The sequence below is a fragment of the Ornithorhynchus anatinus genome, chromosome 2 (assembly GCF_004115215.2).
Source record: "Ornithorhynchus anatinus isolate Pmale09 chromosome 2, mOrnAna1.pri.v4, whole genome shotgun sequence".
NCBI lineage: Eukaryota > Metazoa > Chordata > Mammalia > Monotremata > Ornithorhynchidae > Ornithorhynchus > Ornithorhynchus anatinus.
Window position 1 is genome coordinate 45,620,058 of NC_041729.1, and position 27,537 is coordinate 45,647,594.

The 27,537-nt window shown below is 42.3% G+C and overlaps 1 protein-coding gene across 1 annotated transcript in view; it reads right to left on the reverse strand.

Moving 5' to 3' along the window:
- OTOA (otoancorin) overlaps positions 1-27,537 on the reverse strand; it is a 54,214-nt gene that overhangs the window by 15,187 nt on the left and 11,490 nt on the right. The window contains exons 8-23 of the mRNA XM_029057874.2: positions 25,110-25,213; positions 23,676-23,776; positions 21,987-22,126; positions 20,713-20,836; positions 18,111-18,326; positions 17,210-17,377; positions 15,377-15,517; positions 14,668-14,726; positions 12,609-12,726; positions 11,376-11,449; positions 10,476-10,611; positions 8,133-8,323; positions 6,986-7,079; positions 5,922-6,051; positions 2,739-2,926; positions 1,276-1,431 (exon numbers count right to left, since the gene is read on the reverse strand). Coding sequence (XP_028913707.1) covers positions 1,276-1,431; positions 2,739-2,926; positions 5,922-6,051; positions 6,986-7,079; positions 8,133-8,323; positions 10,476-10,611; positions 11,376-11,449; positions 12,609-12,726; positions 14,668-14,726; positions 15,377-15,517; positions 17,210-17,377; positions 18,111-18,326; positions 20,713-20,836; positions 21,987-22,126; positions 23,676-23,776; positions 25,110-25,213 — 2,140 coding nt within the window. The remainder of the gene's footprint in view (positions 1-1,275; positions 1,432-2,738; positions 2,927-5,921; positions 6,052-6,985; positions 7,080-8,132; positions 8,324-10,475; positions 10,612-11,375; positions 11,450-12,608; positions 12,727-14,667; positions 14,727-15,376; positions 15,518-17,209; positions 17,378-18,110; positions 18,327-20,712; positions 20,837-21,986; positions 22,127-23,675; positions 23,777-25,109; positions 25,214-27,537) is intronic.

The following is a 27,537-nucleotide window of genomic DNA, read 5'->3' on the forward strand; positions in this document are numbered from 1 at the left end:
ACAAGCCCATAACCTAAAGCACTCAATCACTTTGCCCCCTCCTACCTTACTTCCTTGATTTCCTACTACAAGTCAGTCCATACACTTCACTCCTCTAATGCCAACTTACTCTACCTCTATCTCATCTACCTCACCACCAACCTCTCGCCCACAACCTCTCTCTGGCCTGGAATTCCCTCCCTCTTCATATCCGACAATCACTCTCCCCACCTTCAAAGCTTTATTAAAAGCACATCTCCCCCAAGAGGCCTTCCCTGCATAAACCCTCATTTCCTCTTCTCCCACTACCTCTGCAACACCCTTGTCCTTTGATAGTCACCCTTTATTCACCCCTTCCCTCATCCCCACAGCACTTATGTACATATCTATAATTTATTTATTAATATTAATATCTGTCTCCCTCTCCAGGCTGCAAGCTTTTTGTGGGCAGGGAACATGTCTATCAACCCAGTTATATTGTACTCTCCCAAGCTCTTACTACAGTGCTATACACAGAGTAACCACTCAATAAATATGGTTGACTGATTACTGTAGGATATTGGGACCTCTTTAGGAATAATAATAATAATAATGGTACTTGTTAAGCTCTTACTATATATCAAACACTGCTCTAAGTGCTGGGATGGATACAAGATAATCAAGTTGGATACAGTCCTTGTCCCACATGGGACTCACAATCTAAGTAAGAGGGAGTAGGATTTAATTCCCATTTTGCAGATGAGGAAACTGAGGCACAGACAAATTAAGTGATTTGCTCAAGGTCACACACAGCAGATCACTTGTGGAACCAGGATTAGAATCCAGGCCCTCTGAATTCCAGGCCTAAGCTCTTTCCACTAGGCCATGCTGCTTCCCAAGGAATAAGAGAGCCAGGCACCTGAATGGGTTAGTATAGACGAAGTACTACCTGGAGGTTAGTGCTTCATTGATTGATGGATTGATTGATTGATTGGAAGCTGAAAGATGCAAGGAAGTCCTTTTCAGCCTAAACTTCTAGCCTTACGCTCTATGATTTGGTGATCAGAGCCTGCATGTTTGAGGGTTCTCTCTGGGGTAGCTGGATATAAAGTGCTCCCTTGTGAAGGACATAGTCTGCAGAGAGAATCAATCAATCAATCATATTTACGAGCACCTACTGTACGAAGAACACCATACTAAGCACTCGGGAAAGTACAGTAAAAGAGAGTTGGTAGACACACTCCCTGCCCACAATGAACCAGAGGTCCCTTTGCAGTGCTCTCCGGCTGCATTAAATTTTCAGTGAATGCTATTTACCTGTTCAGGTGTCCATTCTTTTTGCTGACTCAGTGCAGCAACTGTGTCAATTGACTTCAGGTCTAACTCTTCAATCTCACTTTCATTCAGAGCCAGAGCAATACGCCCCAAGGAGACGATTTGATGGTTTTTCCAATAAGGTGGATTATCCCAAGCCTTAAAAAAAAAATCCAGATGTTAACTGATTTGACATGGAGCATCTTTTAGGACTTCATTTTCCCCAGAGTAATAGCTGGCACAACCATGCTAGTTGAAAATGCCCACATACACAGAACCTAAAATAAATCATACACACAAGCCTGCACACTGAATAAACCTCTCCTCCTCCTGATACCATTCTGTTTAGGTTTTAAAGGAATTTTTGTTTGAATACAATTCTTGTGTTGCTGGAAGTAGAGATTAATGAGGGCAGATAAGTTGGAGTGAATTGGAATAGCTGCTAAGAGGGAAAGCAATGGAATGCCACTTTTGCAAGTTGGTGAAAATTTCTGCTGCCCAAAGAGGTTTGGAAATCTTCTGAAAGGATGAATACTTTAACAACACAAGATACTCTCCCCAGCTCAGTACTGGGGCAAGCCCAACCCAGGAACTACTACTAGGAAGGGAAGGAGGGTACACCTGCTCTGAAGGGAATCCTAGCCTGAACTTTGGCAACCGTTAGTCACTTGAGATATTCCAAGCCTTCTTGAGGTCAACTTTCAATTTACAAAAGAAGGCCAAATCCCACCCCACCACCAGCTCTAGGCCAACCAAGGGACATTTTCATTTCTCTTTTTATCTGCATCTACCAAAAAAGATGCCTATATCTGATCTCTATAATATGGGTTGCAGGTTGACCTCTTTCTGGTATTAGGTCCCATATAACTTGCTACTCCACTACCATAAAAATCTAACTTTTGGTCTTTTGCCCTGCCCACATCAGGTTTTTCCAGAGTCCACAGACCTAAACACTACTGTGATGATTATTATAGATGCTGCTGCTTCACTATTCTATCTTTTCATTCCTTTTGTACTGTTGAGCATCAATGGACAAAAAACACCAAAGCTATTCATCTTCACCGACAGGGACATGTCTCTTGTGGGCAGAAACTTCCTCCCCAGTATTTGTTCTTTCAGGTCCATTAAGACACCCAGAGAAGGCAGGAACTCCCAACTGTAAAAAAATATTCTGCAGGCAAATCTGGAGTTTTAGGATTCTGATGACCCTACTGGAAGCTTTGCTTCTCCTTCTGTCTTTGTTTCTCTTCTCCCCAGTTGTGTGACTTTTGGATATTACCCAGCCCATAGCATCTATATAGGAGGGTGGACAGGTAAAAGAAAAGGAGATGAATCTTGGCTTAATCCACTTGTGACCTTGTTACCTATCTGAGTCCTTTTCAGCTTCTTCAACAGCTACCCCGCAAGCAATGCGAAAACACTGGCTGATTAGCATTTTTTGGATACTGCTCAGGTGTAGAGCTGACCTGTTTAGCTTTCTCCTTCAAAGCAGTTAACTGAGAGTGGCTGAAACTCAACACCGTCCCCAGCAGCTCCACGTTCTTGATGAATGTATCTTCTCTCATACACAGCAACTCCTGAGGAGACCAGCACGCATTGGCTTCTGCTAACTTCAGGATGTCCTCGGAAGAGGGAGCTGTGATTCCTAAGCAATCTACAAGGAGAGAAAGCAAGCACCAATGAACTTTCCATTAAAGCATTCCTCTCTGGACAGTGACTCAATCAATCTCAATCAATGTGGTACTTATTGAGCACTGTACTAAGTGCTTGGGAGAGTATAATACAACAGAAATAGCAGTCATGTTCCCTGCCCACAATGAGTTTACAGTCTAGAGGGGGAGACTATGTAAGCAACAGAACTGCTAGAAAAATGAATGGGGAAGTGTTATGAGATGAGTGACAGGGAACTTGTCAGTAACTTCACCTACTCATCTGGTATTACACACTGAGAATCAAAACTTCCTATAAAGACTTAATAATTTTCTCTCTCCCCAATCTTCCATGATTTCTTGGGTGTCCTTTGACTAGTTCCTGGCAAGCAGGATTAGGATCCCAGAGAAGTGAGAAGTTAAGATTGGACACCCTACAAAGAAGCAGTGCTGCACAGTGGAAAGAGCACAGGTCTGGGAGTCAAAGGACCTGGATTCTAATCCCAATTCTGCTATTTGCCTGCTGTGTCACACTCAGTAAGTCACTTAACTTCTCTGGACCCCAGTTTCCTCATCTGTAAAATGAGGATTCAAGATGTGTTTCCCCTCATACTTAGAATGTGAATCCTGGTTGGGGCAGAAACTGTGTCTAACCTGAATATCCTGACTCTACCCAAGCACTTAGTACAGTGCTTGGCACATTCATTCATTCATTCAACTGCATTTATTGAGCACTTACTGTGTGCAGAGCACTGTACTAAGTGCTTGGGAGAGTGCTATATAACAATAAACAGACACACTCCCTGCCCACAATGAGCTTACAGTCTAGATGCGGGGCAAGACAGACATTAATATAAATAAGTTACAGATGGGGGAAGCACAAAGAGAGCAAGTCAGGGTGGGGCAGAAGGGACTGGGAAAAAAGGAAAGGGGGGCTTAGTCAGCGAAGGCCTCTTGGAGGACATGTGCTTTCAATATAGCTTTGAAATGGGGGAAAGTAATTGTCGTCTTTGAAGAGGGAGGGATTTGTTGCAGACCAGAGTCAGGACATGGGAGAGGGGTCAGCAGTGAGATAGATGAGATCAACGCACAGTGAGAGGGTTAGCATTAGTGGAGCAAAGTGTGCGGGCTGGGTTGTAGTAGGAAAGTAGCGAGGTGAGGCACGAAGGGGCAAGGTGAATGTATGCTTTGAAGCCAATGATGAAACCCGTGTAGTCTGTTGGTCATCAGTAAACAGGTGTTTGGAACTCTAAAGGTCTGGTCTGGGTCTTTAAGAACACTTCTGTGAAGTCCTGGGGTGTCTGACTCAGTTTGAAGAAACTCTGGAGCATAGTGCAGTGGGGAGGTGGCCGGGGGGACTGGCTAGCAGGCAGGTAAGTGGAACATTATAAGAACAACAATATGTACTTACTCTGTGCCAAGCATTGTACTAAGCACTGAGGTAGATATAAGATAATCAGGTCCCACTTGTTGCTTACATTCTAAGTAGGGGAGATTCAATCCTGTTCTCCCTATTTAGCAGATGAGGGAACTAAGGTTCAGAGAAGTTAAGTGACTTGCCCAAGGTCACACAGCAGACAAGTGGGAGAGCTGGGATTAGAACCCAAGTCCTCTAACTCCTATGCCTTTGCTCTTTCACTAGGCCACACTGCTTTGGGGAGGGAATTCCCTTACATTCTTTGAGGGATATGACAAAGGAGAAAAGTGGAACCAATCCAAGCTCTGGAAATTTGGAGGTTCATTCATCCACTTAAAAAAAAAATAGGGCCAAACAACCGAAATATGAGCTGAAATTTGAGGTTGATGGAACTTTCCCAGGTAAACAAATTACAAAGAGAAGAAACCAAAAGCAACAAGGGGAGGGTAAAGTTCCATGGGTAGAAAATGAACAAGCCTGTCTCTCATTCCTCTTCCTCCTTGCCAGCAGATCTGGATGATTTTTTCTGGGCAGCTAAAATGTCTTGCTTTCCCCTGTCGCAGAAGTTCCACATTATCACGCAAATGAAATATTGGTGCGACGTGGCCACAGTTAGCCCTGTTTGAGGGAAATATGCTAGAGGAGAAACACTGGGTATTGTTTCTTACATCTCACCAGAGATGCTGGCATGCTTATACAAGCCATGCTTGGAGTTCTTTCTCAGTTTGAAAGCTGCTTCTTTCTCACTGAATCTACGACTGGAGTTTCACTGGGATCCAACCAGAGCAAAGCAGTCTCTCAGTGCACTGAAGGCACAGATCCAAAGGCCAAGGTTCTGATCTAATGCTTTCCCCACATCTGCCTGAGACTCATTTCCAGTTGGTGGCTCCGTTATTTTGGAAACCACAGGCACTACCCGGGCAAGGTACTGGCCCCTGGGCTTATGGAATCAAGCTCTGTTTTGCCAGGATTTGTGACTTACTCTTGTGGGTAAGGGCACCCACCCAAAACTGGTTCAGGTTTGCCCTCCAGAGCTGTAGTGGAGGGAAAGCTGTAGTTCTAGAAGTATGGGGATAGCCACACTTGCATTTCCTTCGCAAAACTGTGTTTGAGCAGATGATGCACCTGAGGACTAGGAGTCCTGGGAACCCAGAAGAGAATAGTTCTTGGACCAAAAGCTATTTTTTTAAAAAACATTGAAATTTTTGACTGATTTCTTTTAGGATTGGAACTTTGGAGGGATGATAATTTGTAGAATCAAGAGAATGGCTGTAAAAAGCAAAGTGCAGCTAAATCTTGATTCCTTTAATGAACCACACTGAGTTCAGTAACCTTTGAGTGGAGGGGATTTCAGACTGATGCCTGGCATCAAGCTTTTTGGTTCTGGTGAGTCTTGCACAGACTTTCCCTCCGTCCCCAGTCAATAGAAACTTCTTTTAAAGTTAAAATTCTCTAGAATTTGGCTTTTTGCCACCCTCTTATTCTCGAGACATTCAATCTAGCATAATGAGACAAACAGGCTCCCGACCCACTGCCGTGAACTTAGCAGGCTTCCAGGGTGCAGAGACCTGAGAAACACTCACCGGCTCTGACAACAGACGCCTGAACATAACTGCTGGTGTTCCGGACAGACTCAAAAACAGCCCAGAGGAATTCTTCAGGGAGGTGGGTTCCCCTCATCTTGGAAGCTACTTGCTGAATTATATTGGGGAACTGTGGGGGTGTGGAAGGAAGATGGAGAGGAAGAATAATAGTGAACACACATGAAAGAAGCAAATAAGGCACAGGAGTACATTCATGTTCAATGGCGCTTTTTACAGTAGCTTCTTGATATTGTTTAGATGTGTTTCGTAACTAAGGACAGTCAAAATTAGTCCTTTGAGACATTTACATGCAGTATTCTCCAAAGGCCCTCACACTCTGTCATTATATAGTAGTGGTATGGTCGACATCTGGTTACCATAAAAGGAAGTGTTATTTTGTTCCTCTCCCCAAAGCATCCTTCCTGTTCTCTTCCCTTCCCCCAACAGCCCTACCACATGGTCTGCCTATCTAAATTGAATCTGCTTTTTAACACTTGAAAATCAGTACTTTGTCAGGGATCATGTCCACCTATGCTGACATATAATCCCGTTCAATCCTGTTCCATATAACTATGCCCTACAGCTTTCACAGTTTGGGAGTGGGGGAGATGTCTCTCTTATCCTAAATCAAAATAGCAACACTAATGCTTGGTAAATTATGTGTTTATGATCTGTGCATGTAAATAGATATGCTGGGTATATGTGATGTGTATTTGTGTGTGTGAGTGCATGCGTGGGCTTATATGCTCATGCACTATGTACACTTGGGCACATGTGAGGATACCTATCTCTCTATATTTCAGACATGGCTAAATAGCAAAAGATGCCCCAAGTCTCCTTTAATGTTTCAAACGTGGCCATTCAAGGTGCATTTGGCTGCTATTTTCCGGCTTCCTGGGGCTCTGTTCCAGGCCTCTACAGAGAAGCTGGTCCTTTGGAATGGGAAAGAAGGATTCAGACAGTGCCTTTGGGAGGATGGTTGCTACCTCCCAATGACCTTGGCAACTGTATCTAATTATCCTCTCTTATAGTTTGCCATTTTAAACCCGAGAACCAAGTGGTACCTTTGAGGAGATGACATTTAATTCTTCTCCCGAGAAAAGTACCAGAAATGCTCCTATATCCTTTGTTGTTTCCATTGTCCAATTCTCAGGGGGTCTGAGAAGGCAGAATAAGCCATTAGTTGAAGAATGCACATTACCCTCAAAATGACAGGCATCTTTTGCATTTCACATTTCAAAGAGATAAGCAACCTATATGCTTTTGCAACATCAAGAGATGTGTGACATATTAAAACAAGCTCCCTTTAAACTTTTATATATATATATATATATTCCCCTACTTTATATATATATATTTAAATCTGCATATATACATATATATATATACTATATATATATATAGTAGGGGAATCTATTTTAAATGGGCTTCATGATTCTGAAACCTCCTGCTTAAAAAAGCAGATACTGCCCTCTCTATAAAAGGGGAAGGTGAAAACCTCTCTCTGATGGGTTCGCTGGGGGGAAGTGCTCTCCATTACTCTATTACTTACCAGATAAAACCCCAGAAATTCATTCCATTTCTAAAATTGTAGGGTCTAAATTTCTGTACATTATAGAGAAGCAGCATGGCCTAGTGGAAAGTAAGGAACCTGGGAGTCAGAGGTCCTGGGTTTTAATCCTGGCTCTACCATACGACCTTGGACAAGCCACTTAACTTCTCTGTGTTTTGGTTACTATATCTGTAAAATGGGGCTTAAGACTGAGAGTCCCCTGTGGGACATGGACCATATCCAACATGATTATCTCATACCTACTCCAGCACTTAGTACAGTACCTGGTACATAGTGAGTGCTTAACAAATGCCATTAAAAACAAACATACAAAAAAAGTTGTTTTCTTAATGGGGAAATCACTCAGTTATCACCTTTAGTATCTTCAGTACAGCAGAGTGAGAAATACTGGAGTTTAATTTCTGACCGTCTTTGTCATCATCAATCACTCCCAAAAGTGTTCACAAGGGCCTACTTTGTGCTAATCACTGTACTAGATGGTTTAGCACTCAGTTAGATATTTCTTATCAAGTTGAGGTTCCTCTCCATTACTTGATGGTTTTTTGGGAGTGGGGAATTATAACTGAAATTTTTTAGGATGGAAACAACTGGTAAATAAACTATGCTGTGCCCAACCAATCACATGCTCAACTTCTCACCCATGCAGTTCCAGAAGCCTGTATTTGATGTGAGTTTTCTGCTCAGGGCTGAGGCTCCTGCAGAGTTTGAATTGGTGGATCGCTGTGGAGATGGCCCTGGGAGAGATCCCATGGTGGATCATTGTTGAAGGCAAATGGCAGAGGAGATTTCCAACTATGTCTACATCATAGTCATCAGCAATGGAATCATTCTGAAACCAAGAAGCCAAAGCCAAAAAGAGTGCTCTATGGCCACATTCCGTAGGCAATTACTGTAAATGATATTAACACGGGGTGATCTTTTACAGCCCTATGAAACACACTACAATCATTTAAGCCTTGGGAAGTTTGCATTCCTCATAGCTTATTGGTTACAGAGAAACAGTACATGACCTGATTTTACCCTAGATATGCAGGTATCAATCCCAGGTGTTCTGAAAATCCTCCTAGTGTGTGGGTGTGCAAGAAGGCCTGCCTAGAGTTTTTTTTGAGAGGCATAGCTAGGGGCAGGGTAGGCTACCAGATAAAAGGGTCCTGATGAAAATATGAGCAGAGGGGCTCCTCTCCTGCAGAGAAGACCTCTAGACCCTAGAAAGTGCCACCCACAGAGAATGGCCACTGGGCACAAGGCACTGTGTCCTGGCAACCAATCTGATCCTAGTTTCGGGAGCATGGAAACTTGACAAGCCAAAAGCTCCTAGCAGAGAAGATTTTTAATAATGTTCAACTGTTTAAATTTCACTTAAAATTAGGATTACCATGAGGGTTTCACGGTGCGGGGTACTCAATGTGGCCCCCTTGAGTTGTGACCAAGGTGACCAGGCCAGTACTCCTGCATTTCCCACTGGGAATCAATCAGCCGTACTTACTGAGCACCTACTGTGTGCAGAGCACTGTACTAAGTGCTTGGGTGAATAAAATAGAGAGCATAGGCAAGATCCCTGCCCTTGAGAAGTTTACAATCTAGCTGAATGATAGAGGCCCTCAGGACTGCTTCACTTTATCTGCCTGCAGGGATGGCTATCAGATTCTTGGCCCCGATACAGGGACCACAAGATAACCAATCAGGTGAAGGAGGCAAGTTGAAAGGGGGGGAGGGTGTGTGTGTGTGTGTGTGTGTGTGTGTGTGTGTGTGTGTCAGGGGCAGGACATATTCACCAAAGATCATTAGTTAGCAAACAGTTCATTCTGAAGCCTAGGGCACTGAATAAAATAATTTCCCCTCACCCGTCCTTCCAAGAGCCCAAAAAGCCACTGGATTTCAAACTCTTCCTGCTAAGATCAGGGGAGATCCCAAAGAGTGATGACTTTCAGAGCTCAGAGAGATGATAGCTATCATTCATCATCCTTATTCAGTGCAAAAGCATACATAACTATTACATTTCCAGATAATAGTCTCAGATTATCATTACTTCTCCCTATTACACTGAACATGTATCCTTTAACCTAACCCCTTTAAACACTTGATATTCATCCTAACCTCAGCCCTACAATGATTATGTCCATATTCTTACACTGTAATTTATTTTGATATCTGCCTTCTCCTCCAGACTGTAAGCTCCTTGTGCACATGGATCATATCTACCAACTCTATAGTACAGTGGTTTGCACACAGTAAGTGCTCAATAAATACCACTGATTGACTGATTGATTTTTTAAATGGTATTTATTAAGTTCCAGGCACTGTACTAAGTGTTGGAATAGATACAAGTTAATCAGGATGGACATAGTCCCTGTCCCACATGAGGCTCACAATCTTAATCCCCACTTCACAGCTGAGGTAACTGAGGGATAGAGAAGTCAAGTGACTTGCCAGGATTAGAAACCAGGTCCTTCTAACTCCCAGGCCTGTGCTCTATTCATTAGCCCATACTGCTTCTCCAGTATATACTAGAGAGTAAATATTGATTGAATATTTAGTCCCAGGTTAAGCACCCCAGGGATTTCTGAACATCAGTGCAACCTCTACTCCTCTCCAATACATTCTTTTCTCTTCCCCGATGATGCAGAGACAATTTTGAGCTGCAGTTAATTTTTCTTTCACTGAAACATAAGAGTGGGTAGATTTTTAATGCCACTTAGTCACTTGTTTTACCTCATTTTACTTCATATGTTGAATGGGGATTAAGACTGTGAGCCCCATGTGGAAGAGGGACTGTGTCCAACCTAATTATCTTATCTCTCCCCTAGTGCTTAGTACAGTGCCTGACACATAGTAAGCACTTCACAAATACATGAAAAAAGGTCACTCCAACTGGTGTAAGTGGCAAATTTTGAGTCAGTAGAAGCAATTTGCAAGTGACAAGGAGTGTTTGTAGTAAAGTCTCTTTCAAGGGTCCTCATGAGGGCAGGAAGTATCCTTACCAGGCACAGCTGCACTTTTCTGAGGACTGAATTCTTTTTGTAAGAATCTAAAACCAGAGCATCCAGTTGAATCTTCCCTATGCTGATCAGAAAGGGTATGCACTGAGAAACTGAGATCAGGTCCAGATAGTGGGCTCTAGAGATAGAAAGAGAGAGAGTGAGAGAAAGTGCATAGCTGACCTTTTGTAAACCTGTACTGCCAATGTAGTTTAGAGGTACTTCATAATCCTTGCAGGACAAACTAATCTTGGAGCTTAACATGGGACCACAGGAATCCCCCAGTACCACCGTGATTTTAGCTTTACGACTGACAGGTTCCTAAATAGGTAGGATTTAAGCTTCAACCCCATATACGAGACAGACTGACAGATAACCTCGATCTTGAGCCTTATTAACTTCACATCGCCTCCAAGAGACCTTCCCCAACTAAGCCCTCATTTCCTCTTCTCCCACTCCCTTCTGTATCACCCTTGCACTTGGATTTGCACCCTTCATTCACCCCTCCATCAGCCCCACAGCACTTATGTATATATTTATAATTTATCTATATTTATGTCTGTCTCCCACTCTAGACTCTAAACTCATTTTGGTCAGGGAACATATCCATCAGCTCTGTTATACTGTACTCTCCCAAATATTTAGTACAGTGCTTTACATACAGTAATGAATCAATCAATCCTATTTATTGAGCATTTGTTGTATGCAGGGCACTGTACTAAACGCTTGGAAGAGTACAACACAGTAAAATAGGCTCAGTCCCTGCCCACAGCTAGTTTACAGTCTTGAGGAGCAGTCAATATAATTGATTCACACACACTCATACATACATATTACCACTTCATTCACCATTAATTTTCCCCAGTGGAGCTGCCAAAATTAGGGACTGTTGTTCACACTTACGGGAGTGCCAATAAGAGGTAGGGAGGTAGAGAGGAGCTGGAGACTTTCCAATACTTCCAAGCCAAACAATTAACCTGAAATAATGAAATGGTGTTTGAAGCACCTGGAGGCTACTGAAAAATGAATGAGCAAGTCAGAGAAGCCTAATTTTCTGCAATGTGCTAAATTGCCACTTAAAACAAAGTCATCTTCAAAGTAAAATTTTTCATAGAGAATAATCTCCAATGAATTAAGGGATTTTCTTCCCTGATACATAAAAGTAAATCAAAGATCTAAGAGACATACCCTAGTGGCAGCAGGACTGCAGTAATTTCCACAACCTCATTTAAGGACCATAAGGAGCTCTTAAAAATGATTACTCTCATTTCCCAAATGGATAACTGAGGAACCAAAATGAATGGAGCTGCATGCATCAAAAAGGCTAGCATTTGTAGAATCTGTGGTCACTGGGCAAGTGTTACTTCAGGGTGCCATTCTCTAATCCTCCTTTGGCAACAGTATGCTTCCTATTGCCTCATGGGAAGGTGAGGCCTGCAACCAGTCTGGATCTTGGAACCTCAGCAGGAAGATAAAATTGCTTTTGAAAACCACCTCCCTGGGATGTTTTAATCTATGCTGCTATCCTACAGCTAACAGCTATAGGTACAGGTAACAAAGTTAGATGCTAGTCCAAATTAGTTGTTAGTCCTGAGTTGGTTCATATTCATGAGATCATAAATGCAGAATTCTATTCTCCTCCTCAAGACTCAAAAGATGCTAGCTATTGTGCTGCATGTATAAAAGGAAGAGCTCACCCATGACAGGAAGTCTTCTTTACCCTTTTGGAGAGATCAATTTGTATATAAAAACACATAAATACAAACCAGCAATTAAAGCTGATTTTCAAAGATTTAGTACCAGAGGAGGGGAACACAAGTGTAAGAAGGGATGGAATATTTTCAGTCTTGTAGGAAGGATCCAAGGGAAAACAAGTATGGAAGCACCAAATCACACTTCAAAATCTACTTCTTAATTCAAAATTGAGTTTGGAATGACCACATCACTCTGGCCAAGACTTTAGAGTTTCAGAATTCACCGCATCCAGTTATTTTGCCACTTTCAAAAATGAAATCTTCCCTTGTATCTATACAGACCTGGAAACAATTGACCTCAGCCCCTGAACACAATATATAAACCCATTTATAGAAGGATGTGCAGCCCCAGAATTAGATAGAGAAATGATTCCAATTTTACCTGATATGGAGAAAGCAACTGAAGATGACTTTCAAAGCACTTGAAATGGCTCAAAAATGAGTCAGTGCTCATGCTCTCAATCTGCTGGCATGTTATTCCTTTCACCAGCTGCCCTACCCTGGAAAACAAAAAAGAGAAAGAGGAAGGGAACATAAGAAAAGAAAGAGGGAATCAGAAATAGGAAGACGGAAATTGAGAGAGACAGAGAGAGGAGAGGGCAGGGAGAAAAAGATGGGGTGAATTTAACATCTGATTTAGCCTAAACTGGAATTGGGAAAATATAATCTGAACATTTTGGTGAATGCACAGGAACTGCGCTTCTATGATATACCTCCCATGTCCCAACAACCCTCATGTCCTCTATGACTGTGAGCCCCATGAGGGATGGGAATTGGGTCTGATCTGCTTATATTGTATATACTCTAGCACTTAATACAGTGTTTGGCACATAGCAAGTGCTTAACAAACACTACAATTATAATTAGTGATAACGATGATAATAATGGTACTTATTAAGTGCTTACTATGTGCCGCGCACTATACTAAGCACTGGGATAGATACAAGATAATCAGGTCCCTCATGGGGCTCACAGTTTAAGTAGGTGGGAGAAGTATTGAATTCCCACTGTGCAGATGAGGGAACTAAGGCACAAAGAAGTAAAGTAACTTGTCCAAGGTTGCACAGCAGGCAAGTGGGGAGCTGGAATTAGAACCCAGGTCCTCTGATTGCCAGGCCTGAGGTCTTTCCACTAGGACACGCTACTTACTGTCATATTACAATATCGCCAAGATCCGCCCTTTCCTCTCCACCCAAACGGCTACCTTACTGTTAACGGACTCTCGTTATATCCCGGCTAGACTACTGTGTCAGCTTTCTCTCTGACCTCCCTTCCTCCTCTCTCGCCCCGCTCCAGTCTATTCTTCACTCTGCTGCCCGGCTCATCTTCCTGCAGAAACGATCTGGGCATGTCACTCCCCTTCTTAAACAACTCCAGTGGTTGCCTATCGACCTCCGCTCCAAACAAAAACTCCTCACTCTAGGCTTCGAGGCTCTCCATCACCTCGCCCCTTCCTACCTCTCCTCCCTTCTCTCTTTCTACCGCCCACCCCGCACGCTCCGCTCCTCTGCCGCCCACCTCCTCGCCGTCCCTCGGTCTCGCCTATCCCGCCGTCGACCCCTGGGCCACGTCCTCCCGCGGTCCCGGAACGCCCTCCCTCCTCACCTCCGCCAAACTGATTCTCTTCCCCTCTTCAAAACCCTACTTAAAACTCACCTCCTCCAAGAGGCCTTCCCAGACTGAGCTCCTCTTCTCCCTCTACTCCCTCTACCACCCCCCCCTTCACCTCTCCGCAGCTTAACCCTCTTTTCCTCCCATTTCCCTCTGCTCCTCCTCCTCTCCCTTCCCATCCCCTCAGCACTGTACTCGTCCGCTCAACTGTATATATTTCCATTACCCTATTTATTTTGTTAATGAAATGTACAGCGCCTCGATTCTATTTAGTTGCCATTGTTTTTACGAGACGTTCTTTCCCTTGACTCTATTTATTGCCATTGTTCTCGTCTGTCCGTCTCCCCCGATTAGACTGTAAGCCCGTCAAACGGCAGGGACTGTCTCTATCTGTTGCCGACTTGTTCATTCCAAGCGCTTAGTACAGTGCTCTGCACATAGTAAGAGCTCAATAAATACTATTGAATGAATGAATGCATGAATTGTCGTGGTTGTCATTGAAATAGTTGTAATAGTAGCAGTAACAGCAGTATTAGCACTAACAATAATAATAATAATGAGATTTATACTATTTATTAAGAACTTACTATGCATCAGGCATTGTATTAAGCATTGGAGTGGATACAAGCAAATCAGGTTGGACACGGTCCCTGTTCCACGTGGAGCTCACAGTCTTTATCCCCATTTTACAGATGAGATAACTGAGGCACAGAGAAGTGACTTGCCCAAGGTCACACAGCAGACAAGTGGCAGAGCCAAGATTAAAACCCAGGATCTTCCAACTCCCAGGCCCTTGCTCTATCCACTAGGCCATGGCTATAATCTCTTACCTTAGAAGTTCATCAGGCTTTCCAGTCATCTTTGACAAGAACTCATAGAGAAACATGGCCTGAAGCAAGAATGTACAAGAGTCAATATCTGCAGCAGAAATTAAAAGGTTAACAAAGCATAGATGAGATGCAGAGCCTCAAATGTCAGGAGTTAAATACTGTTACCCTTGAAGGCAGGAATGACTACATAAGGTCCATTATACTCTCCTAAGCATTTAGTACAGTTCTCTAAACATAGTGGGCACTCAAATACTACTGACTGATACTCATGTAGTACTTTTGTACATATTCATATTTATAACAATTTCTGTCTCTCCTCTAGACAGCAATCTCCTTGTGGGGAGGGAATGTCTTTATCAGCTCTTTTTTTCTGCCTTCTCCCAAGCACTTTTACAGTGCTCTGCACACAGTAGGCATTCAATGAATATGATTGATTGATTGATTCCTAAATATCAGACTAAGGAAGTTCGATGGCTGGATTTGCTTGGTTGCTGTTTGACAGTCACTTCAATACACCACTTCTCTCAGATCCCTTTGCCTGGAGCTTCCATAGAAGCAAGGGGCAGGAGAGAGGTCCAGGTAGAAAGCTGGGAATAGAATCCAGCCTAAAAAGAACGGAGCAGAGCTCTAAAGAAGTTACCTCCAAGGCTTTTCTGCTTACAGGGAGGACAACACCCAAACCATTCCCAATGTGCTATCAGGTAATTACCTGGCTTCTCCGTAGCTCCTTTTCTTTCACAACTGAAGAGTTAAAACCTGATTCCTTCCATAAGTCAGAGAGAGACAACTCCTTAAAGAAAACCCCTTGCTCATCAACAACAGCTGAGGAAATATCTCCGGATTCAATCATCTAATGAAAAATGAGAAAGTGAGATGCACAAGGTAAATGAGTTTAAGCCCCAAACACTCTGGTATGGATTCCCTCTAGTTCTTTGTAGTAAGGGAACGTGTCCACCAACTCCGTTATATTGTACTCTCCCAAGAGCTTAGAAGCAGCGTGGCTCAGTGGAAAGATCCCAGGCTTGGGAGTCAGAGGTCATGGGTTCTAATCCCAGCTCTGCCACTTGTCAGCAGTGTGACTTTGGACAAGTCACTTAACTTCTCTGTGCCTCAGTTACCTCACCTGTAAAATGGGGATTAAGACTGTGAGCCCCACGTGGGACAACCTGATTATCTTGTATCCCCCCAGCGCTTAGAACAGTGCTTGGCACATAGTAAGCACTTAATAAATACCATTATTATTATTACAGTGCTTTGCATATAGTAAGCGCTAATTACAACTGATTGACTGATTCATTCCTACTTAGTTCTTGTACCTGAATGTAAAATATTTGCTAAATCAGAAAGAAGCACTGTAGAATGAGGAATACACTTTTGATCTGATCTGAATGTGGATTATGATTCAGAAAAACATTCTGTCAGTCTCTCCTTCACAATATTGCTAAAATCCACCTTTTCTTCTCCATCCAAACTGCTACCACATTAAGACAATCACTCACTCTATCCCTCCAGGATTCCTACATCAAACTCCTTGCTGACCTCCCAGACTCCTGTCTCTCCCCACTCCAGTCCATACTTCACTCTGTTGCCTGGATTATTTTTCTACAAAAAAGTTCATGACATGCTTCCCCACTCCTAAAAAAACTCCAGTGGTTGCCCATCCACCTCCGTATCAAACAAAAACTCCACCATTGGCTTTAAAGTACTAAATCACCTTGCCTCCTCCTACCTCACCTCGATACTCTCCTACTACAACCCAGCCCACACACTTCGCTTCTCTGTTGCTAACCTTCTCACCTCACCTCGATCTTGTATGTGTCGCTGCCAACCTCTCATCCACGTCCTGCCTCTGGCCTGGAACCTCCTCCCTTCCAAATCCAAATCCAACAGACAATTACTTTCCCCTCCTTCATGGCCTTATTAAAGGCATATCTCCTCCAAGACCCCTTCCCTGACTAAGTCCCCCTTTCCTCTTCTCCTACTCCCTTCTGTGTCACCCTGACTTGCTCTCTGTTCATCCCTCCTCCCAGCCCTACAATACTCTGTACATATCTGTAATTTCTTTATTTATAATAATGTCTGTCTCCACTTCTCTAAACTATAAACTCACTGTGGGAAGGGAATGTATCTCCCAAGCGCTTAATCCAGTGATCTGCACAGAGTATGCGCTTAATCCAGTCTGGGCAGGGATTTTCTCTCTTTACTGCTGAATTGTACTTTCCAAGCACTTAGTACAGTGCTCTGCAGAGTTAGCGCTCAATAAATATGATTGAATGAATGAATAAATATGATTGAATGAATCGAATGAGAAGAACAAAGTACTAGATCCCATTAACAGTCTCATGGCCAGGGAGCAGAGAAAGGAGGGAAGGGAAATTTGCCTGAGAGGTATTTGGACCCAAAGGCCTCCTCTGGAGTCTGCAGAATACTGCCTGCCACATAAATGGGGAACTATTAGACCAAAGCCTAGTAGAATGAGTTTTGCATAGTCCAAATCAAGTTCTCTGGGTCTAAGGTAACTGTAAAAGGGTTTTTAAATTACCTTACTGAGGATACCTTGCTGCTGAGCCAGTGATAAATCCGATGCATGTTGCGAGATAGTCCCCTTAACAACATTAGAGAGCTCCTTAGAGTCCATATTATAGAAAGTCTGTGTGCTGATCCCAGCCAGAAGTGCACCCATTTGACTGATGTTGTAGAAAGATATGACCTAGGAAAGTGTAGAGGTCTTTTATTTTTATTGCTATAAAGAGAAGAATCTTAAATTAAAATTCAAGAGTCTGTTTAGGATTAGGGCATTTAAAAAATATATACCCTTGGAATGTAAAATAATAATTTTCAGTGGATAGAGCACTCAAATTTTTCCAAATAGGGGAAAATCATTGTTTATCTCATTTAACCTTATATATCCCTGAGCATGAAGGAGAGGTAGGGCTTGACACGTACTATTATTCTCTTATTTCTTGGGACATGGAGAGATTAAGTGACTTGCCCAAGGTCACCCAGAAGATTTTAGTAGAATTGGGACTTGGACCTAAATCTCCTGACTCCCAGCCCACTGCTCTTTCCATTAAATCTTTCCATCTCAGTCTAGATCTGTCTAGATTCTATGCTTCTTGTGGGTAGGTAACATGTCTACCAAATTTGTTATACTATACTCTTCCAAGCACTTAGTACAATGCTCTGCACATAGTAAGTGCTCAGTAAGTATCATTGACTGATCATACTGGAGGACTTGGCTTTCAATCTCTCAAATCCAATCTGGGTGATCCAGAAATACCAGGTTTAGAATAACTTTAAAAGAGCATGGAAACGGGCAAATGTGCCCCCAACCCCCGGGCCTTAACCTCCAAAGATTCACTCTTTGGTTTGGAAAGTGGTTCTAGTTCTTGAGTTTCTCTGTACTGGAGGAAGATCCCATCCCTTGTCAATCCCAAACCAACCTTCTCGTGGGCCAAGTATTTGCCAGAGAGAATGATGATCTGGCCCTTGGCCCAACCCGACACCTGATTGAGCGTAGAGATGGCATTCTGCACAGCCTCGGGGGCTAGGGACTCTAATTGGCTGCATGTCAGCCCAACTACTGCATCAGACAGGGAGCCCAGGGTGTCATTCAGGGTTTGGTTCTCCATGGCGACATCCAGAAGCTCAGCTTTGAGCTGGAATTAGAAAAAGCAGAGGGAAAAATGGAGCTGGAAATTTGGTACTCTACATCTATGTGGACTTAATGAGTTTCATTTATTTTCCAGGGACCTTTTTCACAGAAGAGCCCCAAACTCTTTCACAAATGTCTACATCTCATTTTAACCTCCCAGCTTTTTCATTACAGATATGGGTGGGGCCAGGGGGTGGGGGGTGGGGGGATTATACTATACCTGAGAGGCATAAGAAGAGTAACTATTTTCATTTCCAATTTATAGTTGGAGATACTGACACAACGAAAAATGAAATGATCTGCCCCAAGTCACACAGTTAATCTGCAGGAGGTGGGAATAGAATACAGATTTTCCAACTCCATAACCATTTCTATTTTTGAATGTGGTTTCTGTATAATATGTGTGTGTGTGTGTGTGTGTGTGTGTGTGCGCGCTTGGGAGGGAGTGTGCAAGTTCTGTAGCACAAATTACTATCAGTACAATCTCTTCATTCCAGTTCACAGTCCGGAGATTTATCTTTTTTTGACATGAGGCTTCATCATCATCATCTTTATAAACTGGTGCTTATTGAGACTCAACATTTCAGTGTCCACCCTCTTAGAGTCTGGTGTGAGTTATGTAGTTGGGCAAACCTGGGGGACCTACAGGAAGTCCCCTGAGTGGATTTAAGGCTTTGAAGCAACACATAGAGGAAACAGGGCATAATGTCAACTTTGAAGGCATCCATGTCCCCACATTGATGGAGCAACTAAGGGAAGCAATCAGAATGAAAGAGATCAACCTGGCTGGAGAGAAGAGTTGATGGTTTAAAGGCTCTCCCTGACTGGGAAGTTTCTTCTGGACTCACAGGGCCTTAAAGTCATGGACTCAGTAGGTAAGACTGAACTACATGACTCATACGACATTCTAGGTGTGAACATCAAAACCAAAAACTCACCAGCCAGTACAGGGATCTCCCTGCAGTGAACTGTGAGCCCAGACACTGTAAATACTAATTAAAAGGCAGCATCAACCAGCTCTTCACCAGAAGTAGGGCCAGTCAGACAGCACTGCTAAAGACTACTAATAAAGTCTGAATGAAACACTGACCAAAACAGCTCAATACAGGATGCCCAAACACAACACAAGCCAAAAATAAGCTATATCTGAAATGTATTTGTGGCAAGAGACGGAAACTATTTGACAGACACTGGATTTCTTTGGATTTACAAATCTGGTTCTACATTACTCTATACCACAGTAAGTGTCCTTAATTGGTTCCATGAAAATAGAGTGTTAATGTGGAAATGCACTACAGAATCATATCCAACGCATAATAATGTGAAGTTCATTAATGTATTTCTAATATCCAAAAAAATCACCCAAACAATATAAATGTTTAAAATTAGTTAATAAATCACCATTTTTCAGTATGCACCAATTATGAAAGGTTTTGCATGAGATTTTTTGAGAAGCAGTATGACCTAGTGGATAGAGCACGGTCCTGGGAGTCAGAAGGACAAGAGTTCTAATACCAGTTCTACCACTTGTTTGCTGTGTGACCTTAGGCAAATCATTTAACTTCCCTGTGCCTCAGCTATCTCATCTGTAAAATGGGGAATAAGACTGCGAGTCCTAGGTGGGACATGGACTGTGTATAACCTCATTATCTTGTATCTACCCCAGCGCTTAATACAGTGCCTAGCATATAGTAAGCACTTAATAAATACCATTAAAAAATCTGCATCTATGTAAATGCCATAGTCAATTTTCAAAGTGTTATCTTTCACCTCCTATTCACGCAAAAGTCACCCCTGCTAACACAATCGCTATCTGTCATTATCTGTGCTAAACTGTAATGAAGTAGGGAGGGAAAATGAAGTATTTAAGCCACGGTAGATGTAGAAGTATTACCTCAAAGGGAGAGGGATAAAAGAAACATCCACATTAAAATTCAAGAACTCTATTGTGAAAAAGCACTAAAAGAAGAAGGTTATAATGGAGGATGATTGTATAGTCTTGCACTGCTTATTTGTGCTGGGTTTGCTCGAGCTCAGCCTCTAAAGTCCTGGCATCTTTAGAACTTTTTTAGCTTTGGGGAGGGCTAATAAATGGATCCTCTGGGAGCCCAGACCACTGTAAGCAATGACTTTTGGAGCCAATAAAGCTCTTCCTCAGCATGGAAAAGGTAAGGAGGTATAATTGAGCTCTCCATGCTTAAATGCCTCTATGCCTCCCCTTTCCCCTGAATTATCAAGCAGTGTGCAGGATTAAGAGGAAATAGTCACTGGGAAAGGTACAGTTCTCTGGTTTTCAATGCCCTATCACCTCTCCCAAGGCAAGGTAAGTTTTGGAGTCTGGGAATTCTACTCTCTGGAAGAGGGTGAGGATTTATGCATGGTGCTGGTACCTTCTGAACATCAGCTTGAAAACCTCTTAACCGGTTGCATTTGATCATCTGATGAAGTAAAACCTGTGCCACAGTGGCATCGAGTTCCTCTAGGTCATCATAAAAACAAACCAGCAAGCCCAACCTGTTTGAGGAAATAGGGAACATAGTGAATCACAGGAAACAAATGCTTAAAATTCACCAATTGAGAACAGCCAGTTGAGACCCTGAGCAATTAAAAAACACTTGTCCAGGAATGATTGAGATTGTGGAACAGGTAGGAGGTGCTGGAAGAATTATTCAGTTCCACCCATGCATGTATAGAGAGCCTTTTTGATCCCTTTCCTTTGGATCTACCAGATGCCATGTCTATAACCACAATACAGCCACCTTGCCATATTAGGACTTCTCTGCTTGTGCCCAGTTTATTTGGCTACTTTTAAACTTCTCTTAAGAATAGTGTCTTGGGAAGGGATACCATTACTCACTGACGTGACAACCTCACCTACTATCTTGATTCTATTTCCTCCAACCCACTGCTTACTTCAGTTCCCCAGTTTGGAACTCCTTCCCAACCAAATACACCAAACTACACCTTCAAAACTCCTAAAAACACACACCTCTTCTCCAGGAAGACCCCCCCAATTAATTCATAATGCCCGAGCCACTTCAACCTAAACAGACATCCTTTATCTCTTATGTATACTATTCCCATCCTCAGCATACATTTACATATGTGTATTCAAAAGCATATTTAATTCTTTAACTATTTCATTCTGATGCCTTCCCTGATTTAGCTCTTTCCCCCTACTCCCTCACCCTTCTGCGTCGCCTATGTACTTAGATCTATACCCCTCTAAATTGTAAACTCCTTGTGGGCAGGAGATATGTTTGCCATCTCTTGTATTTTCCCAAGTGCTTTGTACAATGCTCTGCATCCAGTAAATGCTCAATAAATACCACTGACTGATTCATTCATTCAAATTACAATCTGTTATATCCTCATTCTGCCTCTTGTTCCCACGATTTGTAAGTACTTGTTGCTACCATTCTTCCCCATTAGATTTCAAGTTCCTTGAAGGCAGGGAACATGTGCTTGCTTATGTTGTACTCTTCCAAGCACTTTGTACAGTTCTTTGCACTCAGTAGCTGTTGAATAAATATCATTGATTGATAAGTGCCTTATTTGATAAGGCAACCATTAAATAAATTAAGTTGTTTGCCTGCTGTCACTGCCTTGAGCTTTTTTGTTTCTCAGGGAGTTTTCAGAGTGCTGAGAAATCCCTCCTCCTTGCCTGTGTATGGTGGAGGTGTTTCTCATGTCGAAGCTTGAAGAATTGATTCTCTCCAAGAAAGCTTGAGCCAGTTCAGGTGTGATGTCATAAACTGTATCCAGTTGTTTGGTTGCATTGTCATAGCTAATGAACAAGCCAATCTAGTGGACAAAGATGAGACAGCAGGTCAGGAGGACTAAAAGATCATCACACAGCACATTAGTTGCCCTTAACCTGATGGATGTCACATTATCTTCCTTCCCTGATCAACACATAAGAAGCAGATGCTCTTATGTCCCTCCAACCCCTGCCTCATGACACCTTTCTTTGGAGGCTGCAGTCCTAACATATGACGCCTATGGGGATTTAGGATGTGGGGTCAAAGGTCAAGTCTGCATGGGGCAGAAGTACCTCAGGACTATGGAGGGAAGTTACAGATGCAAGTCAGCTTTCATTCCTTGTCTCAGACTTCTACAGCCCCACACAGCACCTGGCAAGACGTGGTTGTGGCTGCAGCAGCAATACCTTCTAGGGAGGAACAATTTCCCCAAGCCAACAATCCTGGAAGAAGTTTTATTATTACAAGGGGATAGACTCAAAGGGGCAGAGGAGTAGAAAAAGAGAGAAACTGCATTTGTCCTGCTTCCTGGGGCCTCCAGGCCCTAGTTTCTCCATTAGCTGGAAACGTTTGTTTTTGATCAGAATCCACCCTCACCATCAAATAAACATTTGCAATGAGAATGCCAAGCAGATAACAGTAATGAACCTGTAGTAGTAGCCCTGAACCTACTACTATCTGCATTTCTAATTCTACCTGGTTACTCTGAAGATCGCATGTTCATTTGATTGACAAAGAATAATTCAGATTTTACTAATCCCCAGATCTTTTCTCTCACCTTGTTGCTATTCTGGTTTATTAGTGGCAATTCTCCAGGATTGGGCAGACTGGCAGAAGAGTGAAGGGGGGAGAAAACCACTAACACCCTTAGCTGTCAGGCTGGTGGACTTCCTTAGTCACCTGGCAACCCCCTGGCCTCCAAAGCTTCAGGTTTAAATAGCTTTCAACCAACCCTGAAATGACGATAAAAATAACTATTTTCAAAGCTTCCCCTTTAATTGAGAATGAGGTTACTTCCCCCTTGGTATTTTAAGAACAGTTTTCACTGTAAGCTCCTTGTGGGCAGAGAGAACATCTACCAACTCTCCCAAGCAGTGCTCTGCCGTTATGCAGGTTTGGGATTATTTTCCTCCAAAAATTTGGATTCATCCTAGGCAGTGGAATTATTTCAACTGTGAAGTAGGTGTTAGGTATCGAGCAAGTAGTTTATTGGATTTGTTATTTAGAAGTATTAGGGTATTATGAGGATTTTGTTATGGGACTTGGAAAAATTTTTAATTGTAGTTTTCAGTCTTTTTAGCACAACTCCCTGAGATGGTGTGCTCAACACACCTAGTCCTTTCTTTCCTCCACAGTTCCCCACATTAAGGAGATGACAATCAGGTTTTCATAGTTTTTCATTTACTCTTCATTTATAGTTCAAATATGTATATATTTTATTTTTCATTGTGTTCTACATGGTTTTTGTTCAGTAGACCTAACTGCGGGCTTACCAAACTAGGACCATCAAACTGCCTGAATGAGAAGCACAGGTTTAGGTTTTGGCTCACGCTACTGATAAGGTGTGAATTTAATTAAAGGTTTCTACTTACTTCACTGGGACTGATTTTCATGATTTCTTCTATTGGGAGGTGAACCATATATCTTCCCAAAATCCAAAGGTTTTCCGCACTGACCCAAGAGATGGAATCATCTGCCTCATTATGCAGTAAAAGAATACAACAGTGGAATTATACAGATATGTAATTTCAAATAGGGTCTTTGTTGCCAATCCATCACAGATCTCTAAAATCTCAGATTCTTTCCATTTTTGCCACAAGGAGTTTATTTAGTTAACTGCCAAAGAATGATTTCATCATTGACAAATTGTTCTGTGCCCCAATGAAACCTCAAAACAATTGACAGCATAATAAGTGAGGCTACTAGCTTAAATAAAAAGGAGAAGCAGTATGAGTCACAGAACCTGGGTTCTAATCTCAGCTCCATTAATTGCCTGCTCTGTGATGCTGGGCAAGTCACTCAACTTCTCTCTGCCTCAGTTACCTCATCTGGAAAATGGGGATTAAGAGTGCAAGCCCCACATGGGACTGGGTCCTACCTGATTCGTTTGTCACGACTCCAGCATTTATTACAGTGCCTGGTATATAGCAAGCACTTGATGAATATCATTAAAAAATAAATAAAATAAAAATAATTTCCCATCATAAAAATGTCTTTATCAGAATGCCTCTCTCTTCAGTCTCAGGAAATTTTGAAAATTTCTTAAAGGTATCCATCCCCCAACAATCTAGAGATAAGTCTATTGAAGCTGGCTTTGAGAGGAGAGCTGAAGGGCTAAATAATAATTTAGTGGCCTGAAATTTAACCAGATTTATATAAAGCTATTAGATTGTTTATGGACCACTGAAATCATTGCTTAGCAATACAACCAAACACAGGCATGTCTGAATAACATTGTTGAATTCTGTGCATTGAGCCAAAGTGGGTTGGTCAGCATTTGTGAGAAAAATTCAAATACTGCTGAAGGGGATTAAAATAATTTGCATTATCAGAGGGGATTGGACTCACTTTTAGGTGATTTGGCTTTACAACAGTATTTCCTAGTAGAGAACTGACACTATTCAATGTGCCTCCTTCAGTGAAGTGTTTACTCCTTTCCACTGGTTAGCTCTATTTTGCAAGAGAAGGCCAATTTTTCAAGTATGCACAGGGTGTTGACACTGATAGATAATCCTCTGGCTCAAATTCGCAGATCCCCTTACCTGTTATTAGATAAGAGGAGACCCCAAAAGGTAACAGTGTTGTCTACACTAGCAAAAATAAAGGTGCATGTTAGACTCAATTACCCACAAAAAAGTGAGTCATTTTCTGGCACTGGAAGTTCTTGATCATTTTCTAGTTCAGACCTGGTCACGTGCTTCTTTTCAAAATTGGAATGGCCCTAATTTAGGAATAGTAAAATCCTCTCAGATTAAATTTGGCAAAGATAAGCACCCTCTCCATTTGTCATTCACATGCCATCTTACCGCTAGAGTTAGAAGATTTCTGCAAAATCTCTGTCATCCAGTAGTAGAGAGCTCTCTGCGTGTGTGCTGAAGTTTTGTCATATACATCCTTGAACACTGCTGACCTAGATCAGAAAACAGTGAATGCTCACAAAGAGATGCAGAGATTGCTGCGGCTTTAGCATTAAAGGGTAAATGATCAGGTCTTCCTCAGGAGGTGTGGGAAATAAAAGGGAAAACTTATTGGTTTCACAACTTTCCTCTAGACTTGTAAGCTTGTTACGGGCAGGGAGTCTCTGTCATACTGTACTTTCCCAAGAGCTTAGTGACACTCAATAAATACAACCCCCCAAAAAAGCAAACACCCCAAAAAACAAATACCCCCAAAACATCTTTGTATAACTGAAGGGAGTTTTCCTTTTTCCTTCTCTGGGTCTTCCTATCACACAGATGTCCAAATAGAACTGAATTCTGCCTTCTTTAACCCCATAGATCAACCCTACAGGGAGATGAGCCAGTTATTAACAATGCTGTTCTAGTAAACTTTCAGTAAAATGGGAGAAGAGATCCAGGAAGGGTTCCTACGGGGTGCAGCCAACAACAACTATGCAAAGGGCAGTTTCCATTTGCTGTGGGAGGTGCTGTAAACCCTCCAAGTGCCAAATTCATCTGGAAGGAACACAAAACTACAAAAAACTTAAACTAGGCTTGTGGTCACTACTCAAACTTAACTGCCCAATTGCAGCGTGGCTCAGTGGAAAGAGCCTGGGCTTCGGAGTCAGACGTCATGAGTTCGACTTCCGGCTCTGCCACTTGTCAGCTGTGTGACTGTGGGCAAGTCACTTAATTTCTCTGTGCCTCAGGTCCCTCATCTGTAAAATGGGGATTAACTGTGAGCCTCATGTGGGACAACCTGATTACTCTGTATCTACCCCGGCGCTTAGAACAGTGCTCTGCACATAGTAAGCCCTTAACAAATACCAACATTAACTAGACTAGAGGGATTACCCAATGATGAGGATAGAATCTCAGCAGCAGAAGAGTTCTGTCATCCAGTGTGGTAGGTATAATATGTAAAAGACCTGCCTCTGGGGCAGATTTTATACATCTGTGACCAGTCCAAGGATCTCCTGGCCCTCAGAGACCAGATATGTTTTCTGCAGGTAAGGGTGTCTAAGGTGGAGTAGCTGAGAGACAGCGGTATAAGCTTCTTGGGGGAAGGATCATGGCTAACAACTCTTTAGCTTGGTACTATCTCAAGTGCCTTGCACACAGTAAGCATTTAATAAATAATACTGATTGATTATTGAAGGGGAAACAAAGCATAAATATGAAAATATTCCATACGAAGGCTAGAAGCCCTAAAAATGAAATAGATGAAATCAGGAGCTAGTGAAGACCTTAATAGAATTGACATCTCTGAGACATGGTAGGGGGAAAAACCAACAATGAGATACAGGGCTACAAACTCTGTAGGAAAGACTAGGTAAGGGTAGGGGCAGGGGCGGGACACTGTGTATGAGGGACAACATAATAACTTTACCAATAAAAGGGGAGTGCCCTGGAATCCCTGTAGATAAGAATTCAGACCTTAAGAAAATATCATATTTGGAGGTGTTCTATAGACCAACTGATGAGGATAAAGACAGTGAGCAAGAAAAAGTTAACTGAGTTGAGGAAAACGTCATAACATGGATGGTAATAATAGTAGGAGACTTCAGACATGCTCACAAAGATTGACTGAAAAATGAATGGGAAGAGAAACAGTAGAAAGGTTTTTGAATAGGATAACTAACTGTTTTTCTATATCAGTTGGCCTTTATCTTCTATTTAATTTTGAGTAGTGGACAGGAATTGGTCCATAATGTATAAGTGAGAGAACAACTTTGGCAAATTTAACATTCTTTCTGGGATGAAACAACACAAAACAAAAGAAGGAAAGAAACCAAGCTATTTTAGAAAAGGAACTTGAAAACAATATCACCCAAATTAGCAAAGAGTTAAAAGGGGTAACTAAAACAAAATTAGTAGGATAGTCCATAAAGTATCCATAAAAGTTCTCATAAGCAAACGGACAAGTAGGCAGGCCCAAAAATAGATTTAAGAGCATCAGTCAAGAGTTGTCAAACTAATAACTTAATTTTTAGCTTGGGAGCTTAGCTTAGCTTAGCTTGGGAGTCAGAGGTCATGGGTTTGAATCCCAGCTCTGCCACTTGTCAGCTGTGTGACTGTGGGCAAGTCACTTCATTTCTCTGGGCGTCAGTTCCCTCATCTGTAAAATGGGGATTAAGATTGTGAGCCCCACGTGGGACAACCTGATTACCCTGTATCTACCCCAGCGCTTAGAACAGTGCTTTGCACATAGTAAGTGCTTAACAAATACCAACATTATTATTAATAACACAAAATTCCTCAAATATATCAAAAGCTTTCAGAAGTCAGTTAGGGA